The sequence below is a fragment of the Mobula birostris genome, chromosome 19, assembly GCF_030028105.1.
Source record: "Mobula birostris isolate sMobBir1 chromosome 19, sMobBir1.hap1, whole genome shotgun sequence".
NCBI lineage: Eukaryota > Metazoa > Chordata > Chondrichthyes > Myliobatiformes > Myliobatidae > Mobula > Mobula birostris.
Genome location: NC_092388.1, coordinates 46,229,047 through 46,247,280, shown reverse-complemented (window position 1 = coordinate 46,247,280; position 18,234 = coordinate 46,229,047). Strand labels below are relative to the sequence as shown.

General features: G+C 41.7%; 1 protein-coding gene across 1 annotated transcript in view; it reads right to left on the bottom strand.

Moving 5' to 3' along the window:
* elmo1 (engulfment and cell motility 1 (ced-12 homolog, C. elegans)) overlaps window positions 1-18,234 on the bottom strand; it is a 204,586-nt gene that overhangs the window by 125,820 nt on the left and 60,532 nt on the right. The window contains exons 9-10 of the mRNA XM_072283537.1: window positions 13,012-13,163; window positions 9,925-10,003 (exon numbers count right to left, since the gene is read on the bottom strand). Coding sequence (XP_072139638.1) covers window positions 9,925-10,003; window positions 13,012-13,163 — 231 coding nt within the window. The remainder of the gene's footprint in view (window positions 1-9,924; window positions 10,004-13,011; window positions 13,164-18,234) is intronic.

Genomic DNA, 18,234 nt, shown 5'->3' with positions numbered 1-18,234 from the left:
TGCATTCCACACACCCACCACTCTCTGTGTGAAAAACGTACCCCTGACATCCCCTCGGTACCTATTTCCAAGCACCTTAAAACTGTGCCCCCTCATGTTAGCCATTTCAGCCCTGGGAAAAAGCCTCTGGCTATCCACACGATCAATGCCCCTCATCATCTTATACACCTTGATCCGGTCACCTCTCATCCTCTGTCGCTCCAAAGATAAAAGGTCAAGTTCACTCAACCTATTCTCATAAGGCATACCCTCCAATCCAGGCAACATCTTTGTAAATCTCCTCTGCACTCTCTCTATAGTATCCACATCCTTCCTGTAGTGAGGTGACCAGAACTGAACACAGTATTCCAAGTGGGGTCTGACCAGGGTCTTGTATAGCTTTAACATTACCAATGAAGAGCAAATGGAAATGACATTTAAAATATACTTGCCCTGTTCACATGGGCGTTACTGTCAGTTTGGATGGATTGAGCAGAGGGCAAGCACGGCAATAATCTTCTTAGGCTATACAACTGCACTACCACTATAGCATGCTAGTGGTGATAATCCTTTAAGTGCCTTGTAATTTAACAGCCTTGTTATCATAACTCCAATTCTCAGCATGGTTTCAAATCTGGTCACTTATGGAATGGTAGCAGAATAATCTTCCACAAAAGCTCCAACTACTTCACTAAATTCTCAAGGAAAGGGAGCAAACTTGGTTTAGCGTACACACAACTCCCAGTTCATACTGGGAAAGTAACTCAGTACATTCAGCATCTTAAGCTTTAAGCTGAGGTTCTGCCATTCAGTACAAGGAGAAATGTTTCTCCAGTCCCAGGCTGGAACATCAGCGTTAAGGCTGGCTTTGATTATCCAAACTTAACAGAGGAGGCGGTTAAGAGTCAATCACTTGGTTGGGCTGGAGTCACCTACAGATCAGCTGCGGTAAGGAAGCTAAATCCCCTCCCCAGTAGGACACCAGCGAACTAAATATTCTTTTCTCCTTGATGCTAGTCCAGCAGTTACATTGTTACAGGTACCAGCCATTGTTAAAGTTGTTGACCCACTTAATTACTTGAACTTAAAATTCCCTGGCTGCTACGGTGGAATGATTATTCAATGTTCCTGAGCTTGTGATGCCATTAAGTGATTTTTAACTTAACCACGATACTAAGCACACTCACAATGACTTAGGCTACGTCCACACTAGACCGGATAATTTTGAAAACGCCGGTTTCACATAAAAATGACAGGCGTCCACACTAGGTGTTTTTGAAAATACCTCTATCCACATTAAAACAGATATTTGGGCAAATATCCTCCTACTGGGCATGCGCAGGACACATCTACAGAAAACAAGCGAAGAGGTTCTCCCACAACACCGCAAGGATTTTGATCCACTAACTAAGGGTAAACGAGAAAGGTACACAACTCCAGAGGAGCAGGTGTTTCAGGGTACTTGCTTTTTGCCCTTGGACTTTTTACTAGCACAGAAAGCAATTCTGGAGTGCTCTTGGCAAGTTGCAACTGTGCATTTTCTAGACAGACTCGAAACGTTGGAAGGAACAAATGTAGGTGTGGATGTGTGAATGAAGCTGGTGAAGTTTTGTCCTGAATGACACCAAGCTTCTTCAATGCTGCTGGAGTTGACACTAACCAGACAAGTGGCAAGCCCTCCATTCCACCCCTGACCTGTAAGAAGAAAATATCTGGTAAAGTGCTGCTGGCTTTCACAAGGCAGAATCTGGCCAGTCTGGCTTTGCTCGAGCAGCTGCTACTGGAGTATCCACTTATGGCAAGCGTGGATGCAGCAGCTGGAGTACAGTGAGCACAGGCAGTCACTACTCTCAGGAAATTCCCAGACATACCAGTTCAGCAATTATGGATAATGCATATATCCAGCATCTTTTAAATTCAGGTTTTCAGGATTCACATTTGGTATTTTCAAATGACAATTCTGTTCCTCTGAATCACAATTACTATAGTCCAACAACCTGTTTGTTTGCCTGCTCTATAATCAATCTCTTTCACTATCATACCTTTTGTCATTTAATTCTTTGCCCTCCATATCACCGATAGCTGTTTTTATTTCCTTTTCACTTTCTCTGCGTTAATTTGTTCCTGTTAACTTTTCTCAGTGCGGATCAAAGCTCATTAAGCTGAAAAGGAATGTTTTCTCTCTCCAGAGACACTGCACATTTCCAATAATTTTATTGTTTTCATTTCAGAATTTAGTTTTGCTCTCCTGCTAGCTGCTGGTTGCACTAGCAGTTATTTTTAGAAAGTCCATTTTAATAAGCCAGAATAACTTAACATTTTAACATTGGCTGCAGTTCAAAAGCACTCTAGTTGTTGTCAGATGCTTCAAGATCCCAAGGTTGTGAACGGGGCTATATTTCTTCCTCTCACATTTTCCTCTTGGTTTTGAAGACATCATGACCTGGTTGAATAGCTGTACCTTTCATGCAGAATGCTTCTTCCCTTCCTGTCATGCAGCTCAGAGTTAAAATGTCAAGAAGCAAATCTCACAGATAGTCACAATCAGAAATTCAATGGGAGGCAAATGTGAGTAATAATGACAGCCTAAACTCTGTCTAAAGCGATAAATTCTAAATGGCCACTGCCAAGACAACCGTCTTGCATTTCTTACAAATCTGTGATCATTCAAATCTCTGTTTCCATTTTTTTTTACTTTTCATCTAGCCCACCAACTTTCAGGAACTTCCAACAGCACCAGACTTCCATGATTCAAGCCCTCAATGGCTTCACTCCATTTCATCACTTCTAACCCCACTAGATCTCCTCACAACTCCAATTCTGGTTTTCCACATACTTTGTTCCAGGTTTGACAGCCAGATTTCTACAACTCCCCACACACTTTTTGCAACTTCCCATATTCTAGTAAATTCCTTAAAAATCTACCCCTTTTAACAAAATAATTACCATCTAGCACAATTTCTTCTTCTTTGGCCAAGATAAAATTTTGCTTGATGACATACTTGTAAAGCCCAAGACCTTTTCCATTGGGATGAATGGCCTTGTTCCTCTGGGACCCATTGGGCCAAAATGGCCTCCTCTGTGTTTTAGTAAATATTGGGTTCTATGAAAGAGGAATTAAAACCTATGTGAATATCACCATCATTGGTCCTTCCAACTTTAGTCTTGAACGTGGGTTTGTCTTTGTCACCCGAGAATAATTAAGAGCTATTTTTGTCGATCTGGAAAAGAAGTTTTTTTTTTTTAAAAAGTTTGTTTCTTTTGGGAAAATAACAGTTATACTTTTCACTTGGTATTTCTAGGCAACAGATTGAGGAAGCATATTGAGTATAGAAAGGGTAATACTTTTACAGCTTTGTTTAATTCATTAGAAGCTTGCTGAGATGGCAAGATGTCTCACAGAGTGAATTAGTATTGCATTTAATAAGCTTTAAGACAATTATAATAACTAATCCTCAGAAGTGTTTCTAAAACGTATCTGTAAAATTGTCAGCTTTGAATAATGCAAAGTTTTAAATAAGGTCTCTTGTGTTGGTCATTGACATAAAATGATGTATCCACTGGATGTTTCAATAACGTTTGATGTACATGTGACAAACTTCATCTTTAATTTTTCTTTAAAGAAGCTATACATTAACAATTAGGGCGATGGGGTGGAGATGCGCCTCTACCAAAGGAGGTGTAAGGTGCTCCTTCCCTCCGCTAGCCTGCAGGTCACCCTTGGGCAAGGTGTAGCACCTGCTTCGCCTCCCAATCAGAGTCACGTGAAGTCATGGGAGCAGGTGGTGGATGGTCGTATGAGCAGCAGGTGCACATCACAAGCCCTGGTGATGCCACCACTGATGCCAGGCAGACAAGCTCTGAAGAGTATTGATAATGGCTAGGGGTCACCTGCCTTGCAAAGAAACTGCCCAGAAGAAGGCAATGACAAACCACTTCTGTAGAAAAATTTGCCAAGAACAATCATGGTCCTGGACCATGATCATCCAGGTCAATGGACATGGCACATAACAATGTTGATGACATTAACAATTATTCCCTCTGAAAATTAAAGTTTTTTTCTTGGTGCTTACATTCTTGCAGCTTTCGAGTAAGAATGGGACTGTAAGTCCAGCCACCACATCATCTTGCCGTTACTAAAGATGTCTTAGTTCATACTGGTGATTAGGGAGGAGCTGACAACCACGTGAGAAGGAAAAGGTTACTCAAAGCTCTTGCATAGAATCAATGGGCCAAATGGCCACCTTCTAGGTAAAGGTACATTCATGTAGCTAAGTCAACTCTTGACACATTGGACTACATCTCTAGAGCTCTGTTACACGGAGGTCACTGGTTTAAAATGGTGCCTTTGTGATACGATAATGCACATACATCTACTGCTATCTGGATCCAGTCGAAGTGCAATCTGAAAGCTTCCTGCCCATGAAACTAACTGTTCAATTATTCAAGAAGGATTAACAACTTAACAATATTTCCTGTTAAATATTGCAGTTGTCGCACTTTGAGAAGCGTGATGATTTTTGAACTGGATTTGGGTTGTCTTAACTTAGTCACCAGTGAAAGGGCCATTTCTTCTCTGAAACCTGAAGGCAGGTCTCAAAAGTGAACAATTAATTCAAAAATGAACAAGAGTGGCAAGATGCTCTGAGGCAATCTAAACAATATTCACGTGTGGTGTCATGTTAAATGCAATGATGCGTAGATCTAAAAAAAGTAGGTCAATGCTAAAATTTTGGTAAAAGATTGCACTGGCTAGATTTCCAGAGCTTGAATTTTAAGTACAATGAACAATGAAAGATTAAATCTGAATATCAAAAAGCATGAAAAGGTGAAGTTTGGGGTGGTATAACGTTTATTGTGTTTAATATGGTCCCAACAGTTCTTAATGCCAGTATTCCATCATTAAAGATAAATTAAGTTAGAAGATAACTACAGGTACCAGCTTGGACATTAATGAGTTAATATCAAGCAGTCCTCTTGTACTGTAAAAAATCTATAGCAGAACCACATTTTTGTGTGTCAATGGCATTGCTAATGAGCCCTTGCGTGGAAACATATTTCATGTTTTATCTTCCTGAAGAACATCAGCAGTCAGCTGTAGAGCCAAGTTCATTTACCTCGTATCGCAGCAGCTCATCTGGTCCCGTTCGCAAAATTCAATTTCATTTGCTCTTTATGAAGATGTGCACTGGCTTGAGTCACCAGGAATAAATCTGAGCGGCAGCTTCTCTTCTTTCAACATGGCCCCACCAATAAAACTTGCTTCTGCCATTCATGCATAATTCAAAGTTCAAAGTAAATTTATTATCAAATTATGCACATGCCACCGTATACTACCCCGACATTTATTTTCTTGCAGTGGAACTAATACAAAGACTGACAAATAGCCACCGCGCAAAAGACAATCTGTGCAAACACAAAAATAAACAAATAATACTGAGAACAAGAGATGTAGAGTACTTGAAAGTGAGTCCATAGGTTGTGGAATCAGTTCCGTGTTGAGCTGAGAGAAGTCAGCCACGCTCATTCGGGAGCCTGATGATTGAAGGGTAATAACTGTTGCTGAACCCGGCAGCGTGGGACCCAAGGTTCCTACACTTCCTTCCCGAGGGCAGCAAAGAGAAGAGAGCATGGCCTGAACAGCGGAGATCCTCAAAGATGGAGGCTGCTTTCTTATGGCAGTGCTTCTTGTAGATGTGCTCAATGGTGGGGAGGGCTTTTCCGATAGTGGACTGGGCTGCATCCACTACTCTTTGTGGGCTTTTCCATTCCTGGGTATTGGTGTTTCCATACCAGGTCGTGATGCAACCAGTCCACTGTGCATCTGCAGAAGTTTGTCAAAAACTTAAATGACACCCCAAATTAGCACAAACCTCTAAGAAAGTTGAGGTGCTGCCCTGCCTTCTTTGTTAATGGTATTTGCATGCCTGTCCCAGAACAGAACACCTGAAATTTTGTACAGGTCAACTTTTTTTTTAAATAAAGATAATTCAACACCAAGACTAGCAACAAGATTAGGTTTATCAGGTTTAAAATGAACTGTATCAAGAAAAACAATGCTTATCAAATCAGTTGAGGTGCATTCCCATTTAAGTGAACCACAAACTGGGAAGCAGTCAGCACTAGGTCAGGAAATTGGCCATTCCATGAGAAAACTTTTCATAGGTTTTCAGCTGCTGCTGACAGACAGTGAAACCAACATAAATGTTCCAATCTCAACTGCTCAAGTGCCATTTTCCAAACTTATTTGGATTAAAGCACACAGAGAATTTAATTCCAGCTGCTCACTTTCCGACCATAAAACACAAAGAAATTAAAACCTGAAAGTAAAAATATCTGAGGCATAAAGTTCTCTCACATCGTGCCAGACAAGTGAATTCTATGTAAAACACAAGCACTTTTACCAGCAGCAGAACTGCTGCCTCACAACTCCTGTGATCTGGGTTCAGTGCAGTCTGCGTGGAATTTGCCTGTTCTTACTATGGAAGGATGCCTTTCCCCTGGGTTCTCCAGTTTCCTCCTGCAAACCAAAGACGTGCAACTTGGCCATAATGTGGAGAAGAGAGGAGAAGTTCAAGAACAGTTATTACCCCTTAACCATCAGGCTCTTGAATAAAAGGGGCAAAAAGGGGCTAACTACACTCACTTGCCCCATCACTGAAATGTTCCCACAACCAATAATCTCACTTCAAGGACTCTTTATCTCATCATCTGATGTTCTCATTCAATAATAGGCATCCGTTAGTCTCGTGAGACCATGGATTTGCCCCTTGGAAGGTTTCCAGGGCGCAGGCCTGGGCAAGGTTGTATGGAAGACCGGCAGTTGCCCATGCTGCAAGTCTCCCCCCTCCACGCCACCGATGCTGTCCAAGGGAAGGGCACTAGGGCCGATACAGCTTGGCACCGGTGTCGTCGCAGAGCACTGTGTGGTTAAGTGCCCTGCTCAAGGACACAACATGCTGCCTCGGCTGAGGCTCAAACTAGCGACCTTCAGATCACTAGACCGGCGCCTTAACCACTTGGCCATGCGCCAACACATCTCATTACTTATTGCTATTTTTATATATTTGCATTTGTACAGTTTGTTGCCTTCTGCACTCTGGTTGATCTTTCATTGATCCCATTATAGTTACTGTTCTATGGATTTATTGAGTAAGTCCACAGGAAAATGAATCTCAGGATTGCATATGGTGACACTTTGATAATAAAATTTACTTTGACTTTTGAACTTTGAAAGGATGGGGGGGAGGTAGAAAGAATAAATTGCGCTAAGATCAGCTCAGTGTAAAACTGGATGCTTGTTGGTTAGTATGGACTTACTGAGCCAAAAAGCCTAGATCTATGACAAAATGAAATTGGATGCTTTCGGCATAGATCTGTATACTCCATCCAGGAAACAACTTGTGACGTACATTGTGCAAGGGCCACTGCAAATGCAAAGTGACATCAACTGGTGTGCGATTTTCACCTTGATAGTACTTGCACAAAGTGAAGCTCATAATCCACACACATTTGCTGGAGGGTTCAGACCTGCTTTAACACCAGTAGCTACTTCCACTTTTATTTCAAATGTCTGCTCCGGTCATTGCCTTCCATCCATCCCCCAGAACCCTCAGGTTCTCGCTACTCCTCAGCAGCACTCAGGCCGTCTGGTTCTTTGTTCCTCCAAGATCACGTATTCGCCTTTTATCCTAGTCTTCATTTTCATTCATTTTTAATGATTCCTTTTCACATGCTTTTACACCGTGAGCCTTTGTCTTCTTGCTACCACATGAAATCAGCTCATCACGATGGTAGAAAGCAAGCCCAAAATGTCTGTGTACAGATGCATCAAGCTAAGTGAGAGGTAGCCCATACAAAAAAAAGTTTTCTTAGGGTACAAAAGGGAACAGAGTTCAAGTTGTTTCTGAAGCTGCTCTCTTTGTTACTTGCTCTTGATTTTTTTTGATAACCTTGGCAACCCTTATTCACAAAAAGCTTAAAAGGTAAACACTGGCTTCCCCAAGTTTTAAACATCCAAACTAACAAAGTGTACCAGGCAGTGAATGGAAAAAAAGATGCTTGATAACAGTGGCAAAAAAAAACACAGCAATAACAATACACAACTTCCTGAAGCTGTTTAGAGAAAGACTTGTGAACCCAGCTCTGAAAAGTGGCTCAAAGGCAGCTTTAGTGAAGCAAGTATGCAAAAGTTATTGACAGAAGCAGATATGCCTGGTGACCTCCATCTCCTAACATTTCTTTTATTCACTTAGGATACTCGCATTGCTAGGAAGCCCAGAATTTATAGCCCACCTCCAATTACTCAAATGACATGTGGTGACCAGTCTCAGTGAACTACAAGACTAGTTTGACACAACTGGGTGGTTTTTAGACCTACTTCAGAAGCAATAGTTTGTGGCTAGAGATACAGACAATGCATACTAGGATAAGGTAGCATGTTTCCTTCCTCAGAAGATCGGACTAAATTTATTAATAAAAAATAGACATTCCAACAGTTTTATACTCTCGCCTACTTTTTAAATTTGCTGGGTCGTAAACTGATTTTAATCTTCAAACAAGAGAAAATCTGCAGATGCTGGAAATCCAAGCAACACGCACAAAATGCTGGAGGAGCTCAGCAGGCCAGCCAGCAAACACGAAAAAGAGTACAGTCGACATTTCAGGCTGAGTCCTGCTGGACAGTCTCAGCCCGACATGTCGACTGAACTCTTTTCCGTAGGTGCTGCCTGGCCTGCTGAGTTCCTCCAGCATTTTACCTGTGTTGCTTTCGTTTTCAAAAATGCCTTTGCAGGATTCGAATTTGAGTACGTTCAATTATTAGTCCAATATGAGGGATGAAAATGCCCAAAACAGTAAAGTTTAGAATAAAGCAGTTAACTCATTCAACCATGCCTAGTTTCACACGTGATCGATAATGAATAAATATTTGGCACAGTTCAAAGCTAAGGCAATTCTGAGCTCTAATTGAGATGTTCTTGAATCAATCAGAGCTCAGGATTCCCTTCAGAATCATTCTTTCAGGAAAACCCATTCCTGTGAGACAGACTGCCTGAAATAAAAATGGATGTACGTCACTTAAACCACTGAAAGCATGCTAAATCACCTAGCGCACTGAACCGGGTATGATACAAGTATAAAGTACAGACATGACCTTCAGCTTGATCCACTGCAACTCATCTGCTTCCCAAGTCCCTGCATCCAGGCCTTGCCTCTTCTTGATACTGTCATTAGACGAGACTGAAAGGAACCTGAAGACCCACACCTTACAGTTCAACATCTTCTCTCCTACGCCATCAGGATCTTGAACCAACCTTAAAAATCCCAATACTATTTCGGACTGTATTTCTTTTCTCTTTCTCCTTGCACAAATGTTATGTTTACTTTGTCCATTTTGTCACGTAAGCTATGCTTAATTATGTTAATCTACACTTGTAATGCAAAAAAAAAGCTAATTTTCATTACATTTATACCCTGTGGATGTGTACCTACGACAATAAACTTAAACTCATTCCCAATTACAACCAAGTCCATCTAGGTACCTTGCTTCCCAATTCCTTCGTGACATGCATTAACCAATATCATTTTTGTCAGTTGTTACTGTGAGTAGAACAGGGGCATCGAAGTAAAATATCTGTGCAAGATTTCAAAGCAATTCTGGAAGTTGCAAAATGAAGGTGGAGTGTGAGGAATTCTCTCAAATCCTCCAGCCCAGTAACAATACGTATGGTGCAACCTCACATTTAAAACATGCAGTAAGTAACTCACAACGTGTCTGTTTTCATGTTAATCCAGAGCAGCTGATAACCAGAAAAGGAAATGTCTAATTTTGAGGTGGTAAGAGCATAATATCACACAAGTTTAATATCGCCACCTTATTGAGTTTGACAACTGACGAATCAGGTATCGGATTGAAAGTGGTATAATTGAAAGTTATATACATACCTGTCTTCTGTCGTCGGGGGCTTTAAGGAAGAGAGCGTTTATCACTGCAATCGTGTAAGTCTGAATGTCAGCATCCACCCTTTTGTGGCCAAAATAATACCAAAAACACATTAGCCTGGAAACACACATTTGTTTTTTCTACATTTTATACAAGGCCAACATCAGCAATTCTGCCATAAAACCATATTGTAGCAATCATTTACATTCACCAAGTGTCAAAAAACAAATTGCTAGTTGACAGCCTATTTCTAATGAAGATCTACTTCTCATACACAAATCTATTGATTGCAACCTGTATTTTCTCACCACACTTGGTCAAAGCAAACACTGCTTAGCTTAAATCTGAGAAGACCCTGCGCTGATCAACCAGTTGGAATGTTCACCACTCTTAACCTTTCGCTCCAGCAGTCTGAGGTGCCCAGCTGCTTCAAGCAGGCTTCAGTTATACCGGCGACCTGCCTCAGTGACTATCATCCAGCAGCACTTACATCTACTGTGATGAAGTGTCCCGAGAGGTTCGCGAGGCAACACATCAACTCCTGCCTGAGAAGCGACTTGGATCCGCTCCAATTTGCCTATCGGCAGAACAGGTCCCCAGCAGGTACCATCTCACTGGCTCTTCATTCAACCCTGGAACATCTGGACAGCAAAGATGCATACATCTGTATGTTCTTTATCAACTATAGCTCAGTATTCAATACCATCGTCCACTCAAAACTAATCAATAAGCTTCAAAAACCTAAGGCTCAAACCCTTCTTCTGCAACAGGATCTTCGATTTCCTCACTTGCAGACCCCAGTCAGTTCAGATTGGCAACAACATCTCCTCCACATGTATATGAAGGATGTAAGTAATAAAATCAATTCAATTCAATATTCTGGCAATTCAAGTGTCTATCTTAAATATTGAGAGAGTACCTGCCTCCTCTATCTTCTCAAGCAGTGTGTTCCAGATTGCAACTGACCTCTGGATTTTAAAAAATCCAACTCAGATCCCCTCTAGACCTTCCACCTCTCACCTTAAATCTACGCACTCTTGTCTTAGACACCCCACCACCAGGAAAATAGCCTTACTATCTCCCATTTCTATTTCCCTCAACTCTTTTGCAGTTGGCACAGGTTAACCCCTCAGCCTCTTTCACCAGGAAAAACAAACCAGACCTATCCAGTCTCCCTTCATTATTAATCATGGTGAATCTGCTCTGCACTCCCTCTAGCACAATCACGTCATTTCTATAGCGAGGCAAGAATCTTCTCTTAATCTACTCTAATGGACAGCAGTTCCACTCACTCAACCACCTCCAAGTAACTGAACTCATCTTTAAGTAGCATGCTAATAAATCTTCTCTATACCACCTCCAAGGATTGACTGCTTTTTCTCCAGTGCAATGCCCAGAATTTAACATAATTCATCAGCTGAGGCCCAACCACAGATTTATAAAAAGTCTTAGCACTTAGCAAGTCATGATATTGTAAGTTTTAAAATTCCTCTTCCTGTTGCAAAGAACCAAGTATGTACAACCCAGGTCTCCTGAATTTTATATTAACTTAAATTTCAAACTACATCACTTCAGAGTCCACTGCGATAACATTCAATTGCTAAGTATTTGCCCATTTTACCTGTCTATACCTTCCCAAAATCTGCAGTCTGCCTCAATGTTTCCTGAAATTATATCCTGTACATCTACTCATCGACATCAGGGTTACTGATTGTGCATTCTGAGTCACAACCTGCTAAGTCAGTATCATTGCCTCCTCCCTCACTTTCCGACAATTTTCTTATATCCATGTCCTCTGGTTATCAACAGAAAGTTTTTCCCCATCTACTGTATCAGAGCTCCTTGCGACTTGGAACAGCTTCAAGAACCCTCTCCTTCAGCTCATTCACTCAAACTCATTGTGAATTTTCTGGAAACACTACAATTGTTCACCCAACAAATAAGTGACTTGGAGAAACCAGACACATTCGCGTCCTGACTGGATTTATATTATGGTTTCTACAAAACGAAGCACAATTAAACCCAGATATTCCAGGAGACTCCTTGCCAAATGTAGAATCAACTTACAAACGGGTTACAGCACGAAACTGGTCACTTAGCCGCACTAGTCAGTGTGTTCCTTTGGTCTACTTTGACGCCAAGTTCCACGTGAGCCCCCTTCTTCTTACCCCTTCCACATCCTTCAATTCAAGCCCATTCCATCATCCTCTCATCTCATAAGACCATAAGGCATGGGAGCAGAACTGGGCCATTTGGCCCATCGTTGGCTCTATTTCACGATGGCTGATGTATTATCCCTCTCAAACCCACTTTCCTCGCTTCTCCCTGTGACTTTTGATGCCCTAACTATTCAAGAACCTATCAACCTCTATTTTAAATATACCCAATCACTTGGCCTCCACAGTTGCCTATGGTAATGAATTCCTCAGATTCACTACCCTCTGGTTAAAGAAATTCCCCTCGTCTCTATTCTAAATGAATGTTCCTCTATTCTGAGGTTGTGTCCTCTAGTTGTAGATATCCACTATAGGAAACATCCACTCTATCTGTGCCTTTCAACGTTCGATAAGTTTCAGTGAGATCACCTCATTCTTCTAAACTCCAATGAGTGCAGGCTCAGAGCCATCAAATGCTCCTCATTCGTTAACCCTTTCACTCCCAGATCATTCAATGGCAGCACATACTTTTCATTATTTACTTCCATTATCCATCTAAATTACCCTCAGAGACATCCAAATCTTTTGACTCAACTATCACAATTAAGTCAGTGGATTTCATATTCTGAACATTCTCTGTAAATTCCCATGAATTCTTAAAGGATTTTTATATAAACTTATAATATTCACAAATTCCAGCAGTGATATCCCTGTTCTATTTTAAAAATTTTTTTTGGAGAAAACAGTCTCAGATTAGTTACACAGTCCTTACAGTTGTGACGTCATTCTTGTATTTCAGTTTTCAATTTCCAATGACCCTTTGTGCTTAGAAATATGGTACTTGTTTTTGTAATCAGTCAGACCCAACATATATTAATCTAACTCAGTATTTTACGAGTATTTCAAGGCAAGAGCTGCTGCATGAGATCTCACCCTTGCAGATGCGGCATCAGTTGTCCAATAGTGATCTCTTGCGCCACCTTCTGGTAGAGATCATAGCTATTCAACACCATGGACTCCAAGATTGCCAGCGACCGTTGTAACACCGCCACATCCGTTGCAGTCTTGTTCACATAGTTTGCTATCTGGCAAATGCACAAAATAAAAATAAAATGTTTAAAGTCTTGCCTTGAATTTTCAACAAATAAACAGAGACATACTCATCCCCATTTCTTCTAGTGTGGCAGCACAGTTGCTAACCCAGTGCTTTAAAGCAGTGGTCCCCAACCTCCAGGCCGCAGATCGACATGGGGCCGTGAAGAATGCAGCGGTGCAGTGGTAGCCGGAATGCACCCAACACATCTTTAAGAAAAAAAGCCAAAATAAACAAGCTAATTAATTACGTGCCGGGTGGCACCTAATTAATTAGCTTGTTTATTTCGGCTTTTTCCTTAAAAATGTACTGGGCGCGTTCCGGCTACCGCTGCATCCTCCGTGGCCCGGAGGTTGGGGACCACTGCTTTACAGTACAGGCAACTTAATTCTAACCGCTGTTTTGTAAGGAGTTTGTATGTTCTCCCTGTGACTGTGTGGGTTTCCTCCAGGTGCTCGGGTTTCCTCCAGGTGCTCCAGTTTCCTCCCACTGTCCAAAGACCAAGGTTAATTGGTCATTATAAATTGTCCCGTGATTAGACTAGGGTTAAATTGGGGGATTGTTGAGTGACACCGCTGGAAGGGATGTATCTCAATAATAATAATAATAATACACATTCTGCAAAATTGGTATTTTAGAACACCGGGCACAGAACGTAGAACAGTACAGCATAGCGCAGTCCCTTTGGCCCATAATGCTGTGCTAACCTTTTAGCTTACTCCAGACTTTTCTGAACCATATTGAGTTAATTGGTTGGGGAAAGGGTGGGGGCTTGAGAACAGACAGATGGGGAAGGACCTTACCAAACTGGCCCTCTTAATCCATCCACAAATTTGACAGATTTATTCTAACCGAATTCCCACACTCAAGAATAATTTTAAAAAATGGTGGTCAATGAAACTAGTTAAACAGAGAAGCCCAAAATTCAAAAGTTTGTCACTGTAATTTCAACCTCATGACGATGATGAAACAAATGTGAGTCAAAGGGAAAAGTCATAACGGCCATCCAACATTTATTTTCATTACCACAAATTCAAAACAAGGGTTTGTTTTACACAAATTGAGACAAGAGTTTCTTTACCCTTGTGATGTCAGCAATTTTTGTGCATCCAATTAACAACATTCCTTTTGGTGCTTTGCCATGAAAATAAGCTCACATCATCCAGGATTGACCACCATCCATTACCCAAGGGACAACCGGGTTTTCAGAGGATGACTGGCTCCACATTTATCTGCTACACATCAGCACCATCTGCCTGTGGTACTGACACTGCACAGCTCCTGTTCAGCCCAGATCACAAACCACGAACCCTGCTGTGCCACGATTCCTGACTCTTGCAATTCCGAAATAGCCTCCGATTCCTTTTAGGGGTGGGGCATTATTGAAACATGGTGGTTCAGCATTCAAAATATTTTCCCACAGGAAGATAGTCATAGGGCCAAAGTATCCCTGCACAACACTCAGCCAGGAATTATAAGTCAGATATTAATTACGGACCACTGTTGTGCCTGGAAATATTACCCAAACATTGTAGGCAAAGCCATGTATTTAATACAGGCTTAGAAAAACAAGCCCTTTCAATTTCACATGGGCTGCCTGTTCACTTTGCAGTCTTAATGCTGATTAGTCTATGTACAAATAATAGGAGGAGAGGAGGATGGAGACTTCTAAACTGTTAAGAAGGTGAGGCTGGTGCAAGTGGTGAAGCTGTGTGAAGCGATCTGCAGGATTACACAAAACCCTGGACACTCACATTGGAGTTACTCGGTCTCTGCACCCACCAGACCCTAGTTCTGTGCTGAGCCTCAATAAACTCCCCTCAAAATGATACTACTCACTGGCAGAGCCATTTACCTCCTACTTTTGCTAGTTTGAACGTAGTAACAACCAGTTTGGATTACAGAAACAAGTGATCTAATAACCAACATCAGACACCACAGAAACAAGCACTTCAGTCCACTGAGCCCTTGCTATCCATCAGGCACCCGCTCCCTTCAACCCTGCATTAATCCCACTGTTTTTTGTTCTCCACTATTCCCAACAAAACTCCCTCCCGATTCCAAAATTCATCTACAGACAGGTGATTAACTGACCAACCCACATGGATTTAGATCGAGAGAGGCAACTGAAGTACCAAGGGAAGGCCACACAGTCACAGGAGGAAAATGCAAACTTCATGCACAGGCACAGCACCGAGGGAATTCAGGTTGCAGGAATACTGAGGCTGTATACTAGCACTTAACTGCAGGATTTGAGACGGTTTATAAAAGAGAAAAGACACAATAATCCAGGCTGTCACGCCTCTGCCACTATTCATTTAAAATCATGGCTGTTACATATCTTAACACCATCTGCCCACAGAGGCTCTGCAACAAATTCTACTAAGCTTTGGAAATCTTCAGTTGAGCCAGCCTCAACAACTTGAGAAAAGCTTCTAGATTTCCAACACTCTTGTTCAGCCTCATCCAAAACAGGTCCTTAATCCTGTAATGACCTTGCTCAGAACAGGTCCTTTAAATAAATAAGTTGCCTTGCTCAAATTGTAACGTGATGCTTTTTTTTTGTTTCTATGTTTTCACTCCGAAGGAATTGGGGTAAATAGAAACTACCAACTCCTTTGATCGTCTAAAAACAGTTCACTCTTTAATTTCCAATGCTCAGGAGAATACAAGGCCATCAATACAATCTGTCTTCATCACACAATCGTTTTAACCCCAGGATCATTCTGGCAAATATAAGACAAACCCTTTTCCAAGATCAATATACAGAGTACAGTGCCCCAAATTGGATTCACCAAAAATCAGAACTTCCAAATCATTCCTTATAGAACCATAGAAACTACAGCACAGAAACAGGCCTTTTGGCCCTTCTTGGCTGTGCCGAACCATTTTCTGCCTAGTCCCACTGACCTGCACACGGACCATATCCCTCCATACACCTCTCATCCATGTATCCGTCCAATTTATTCTTAAATGTTAAAAAAGAACCCACATTTACCACCTAGTCTGGCAGCTCATTCCATACTCCCACCACTCTCTGTATGAAGAAGCCCCCCCCTAATGTTCCCTTTAAACTTTTCCCCCCTCACCCTTAACCCATGTCCTCTGGTTTTTTTCTCCCCTTGCCTCAGTGGAAAAAGCCTGCTTGCATTCACTCTATCAATACCCATCATAATTTTATATACCTCTATCAAATCTCCCCTCGTTCTTCTACGCTCCAGGGAATAAAGTCCTAACATATTCAACCTTTCTCTGTAACTGAGTTTCTCAAGTCCCAGCAACATCCTTGTAAACCTTCTCTGCACTCTTTCAACCTTATTTATATCCTTCCTGTAATTTGGTGACCAAAACTGAACACAATACTCCAGATTCGGCCTCACCAATGCCTTATACAACCTCGTCAGAACATTCCAGCTCTTATACTCAATACTTCGATTAATAAAGGCCAATGTACCAAAAGCTCTCTTTACGACCCTACTTGTGACGCCACTCTTAGGGAATTTTGTATCTGTATTCCCAGATCCCTCTGTTCCACTGCACTCCTCAGTGCCTTACCATTAACCCTGTATGTTCTACTTTGGTTTGTCCTTCCAACATGCAATACCTCACACTTGTCTGTATTAAACTCCATCTGCCATTTTTCAGCCCATTTTTCCAGCTGGTCCAAGTCCCTCTGCAGGTTCTGAAAACCTTCCTCACTGTCTACTACACCTCCAATCTTTGTATCATCAGCAAATTTGCTGATCCAATTTACCACATTACCATCCAGATCATTGATATAGATGACAAATAACAATGGACCCAGCACTGATCCCTGTGGCACACCACTAGTCACAGGCCTCCACTCGGAGAAGCAATTCTCTACTACCACTCTTTGGCTTCTTCCATTGAGCCAATGTCTAATCCAATTTACCACCTCTCCAATTTATCACCTCACCTCTCCTAGCGACTGAATTTTCCTAACTAACCTCCCATGCGGGACCTTGTCAAAGGCCTTACTGAAGTCCATGTAGACAATATCCACTGCCTTCCCTTCATCCACTTTCCTGATAACCTCCTCGAAAAACTCCAATAGATTGGTCAAACATGACCTATCACGCACAAAGCCATGTTGACTCTCACTAATAAGTCCCTGTCTATCCAAATGCTTGTAGATCCTGTCTCTTAGTACTCCCTCCAATAACTTACCTACTACCAACATTAAGTTTACCGGCCTATAATTTCCCGGATTACCTTTCGATCCTTTTTTAAACAACGGAACAACATGAGCCACTCTCCAATCCTCCGGCACCTCACCTGTAGACAGCGACATTTTAAATATTTCTGCCAGGGCCCCTGCAATTTCAACACTAGTCTCCTTCAAGGTCCGAGGGAACACCCTGGCAGGTCCCGGGGATTTATCCACTTTAATTTTCCTCAAGGCAGCAAGGACCTCCTCCTTTTCGATCTGTACAGTTTCCATGATCTCACTACTTGTTTCCCTCAATTCCATAGACTTCATGCCAGTTTCCTTAGTAAATACAGACACAAAAAACCTATTTAAGATCTCCCCCATTTCCTTTGGTTCCGCACATAGCCGACCACTCTGATCTTCAAGAGGCCCAATTTTATCCCTTACAATCCTTTTGCTCTTAATATACCTGTAAAAGCTCTTTGGATTATCCTTCACTTTGACTGTCAAGGCAACCTCATGTCTTCTTTTAGCCCTCCTGATTTCTTTCTTAAGTATTTTCTTGCACTTCTTATACTCCTCAAGCACCTTATTTACTCCCTGCTTCCTATACATGTCATACAACTCCCTCTTCTTCTTTATCAGAGTTGCAATATCCCTTGAGAACCAAGATTCCTTATTCCTATTCACTTTGCCTTTAATCCTGACAGGAACATACAAATTCTGCACTCTCAAAATTTCTCCTTTGAAGGCTTCCCACCTACCGATCACATCCTTGCCAGAGAACAACCTGTCCCAATCCACACTTTTTAGATCCTTTCTTATCTTGAGATAAGTGCAGCCTTTTCGTTATTTTGTACCTGTTGACTGGATTGTTATCTCCCCATGGAAA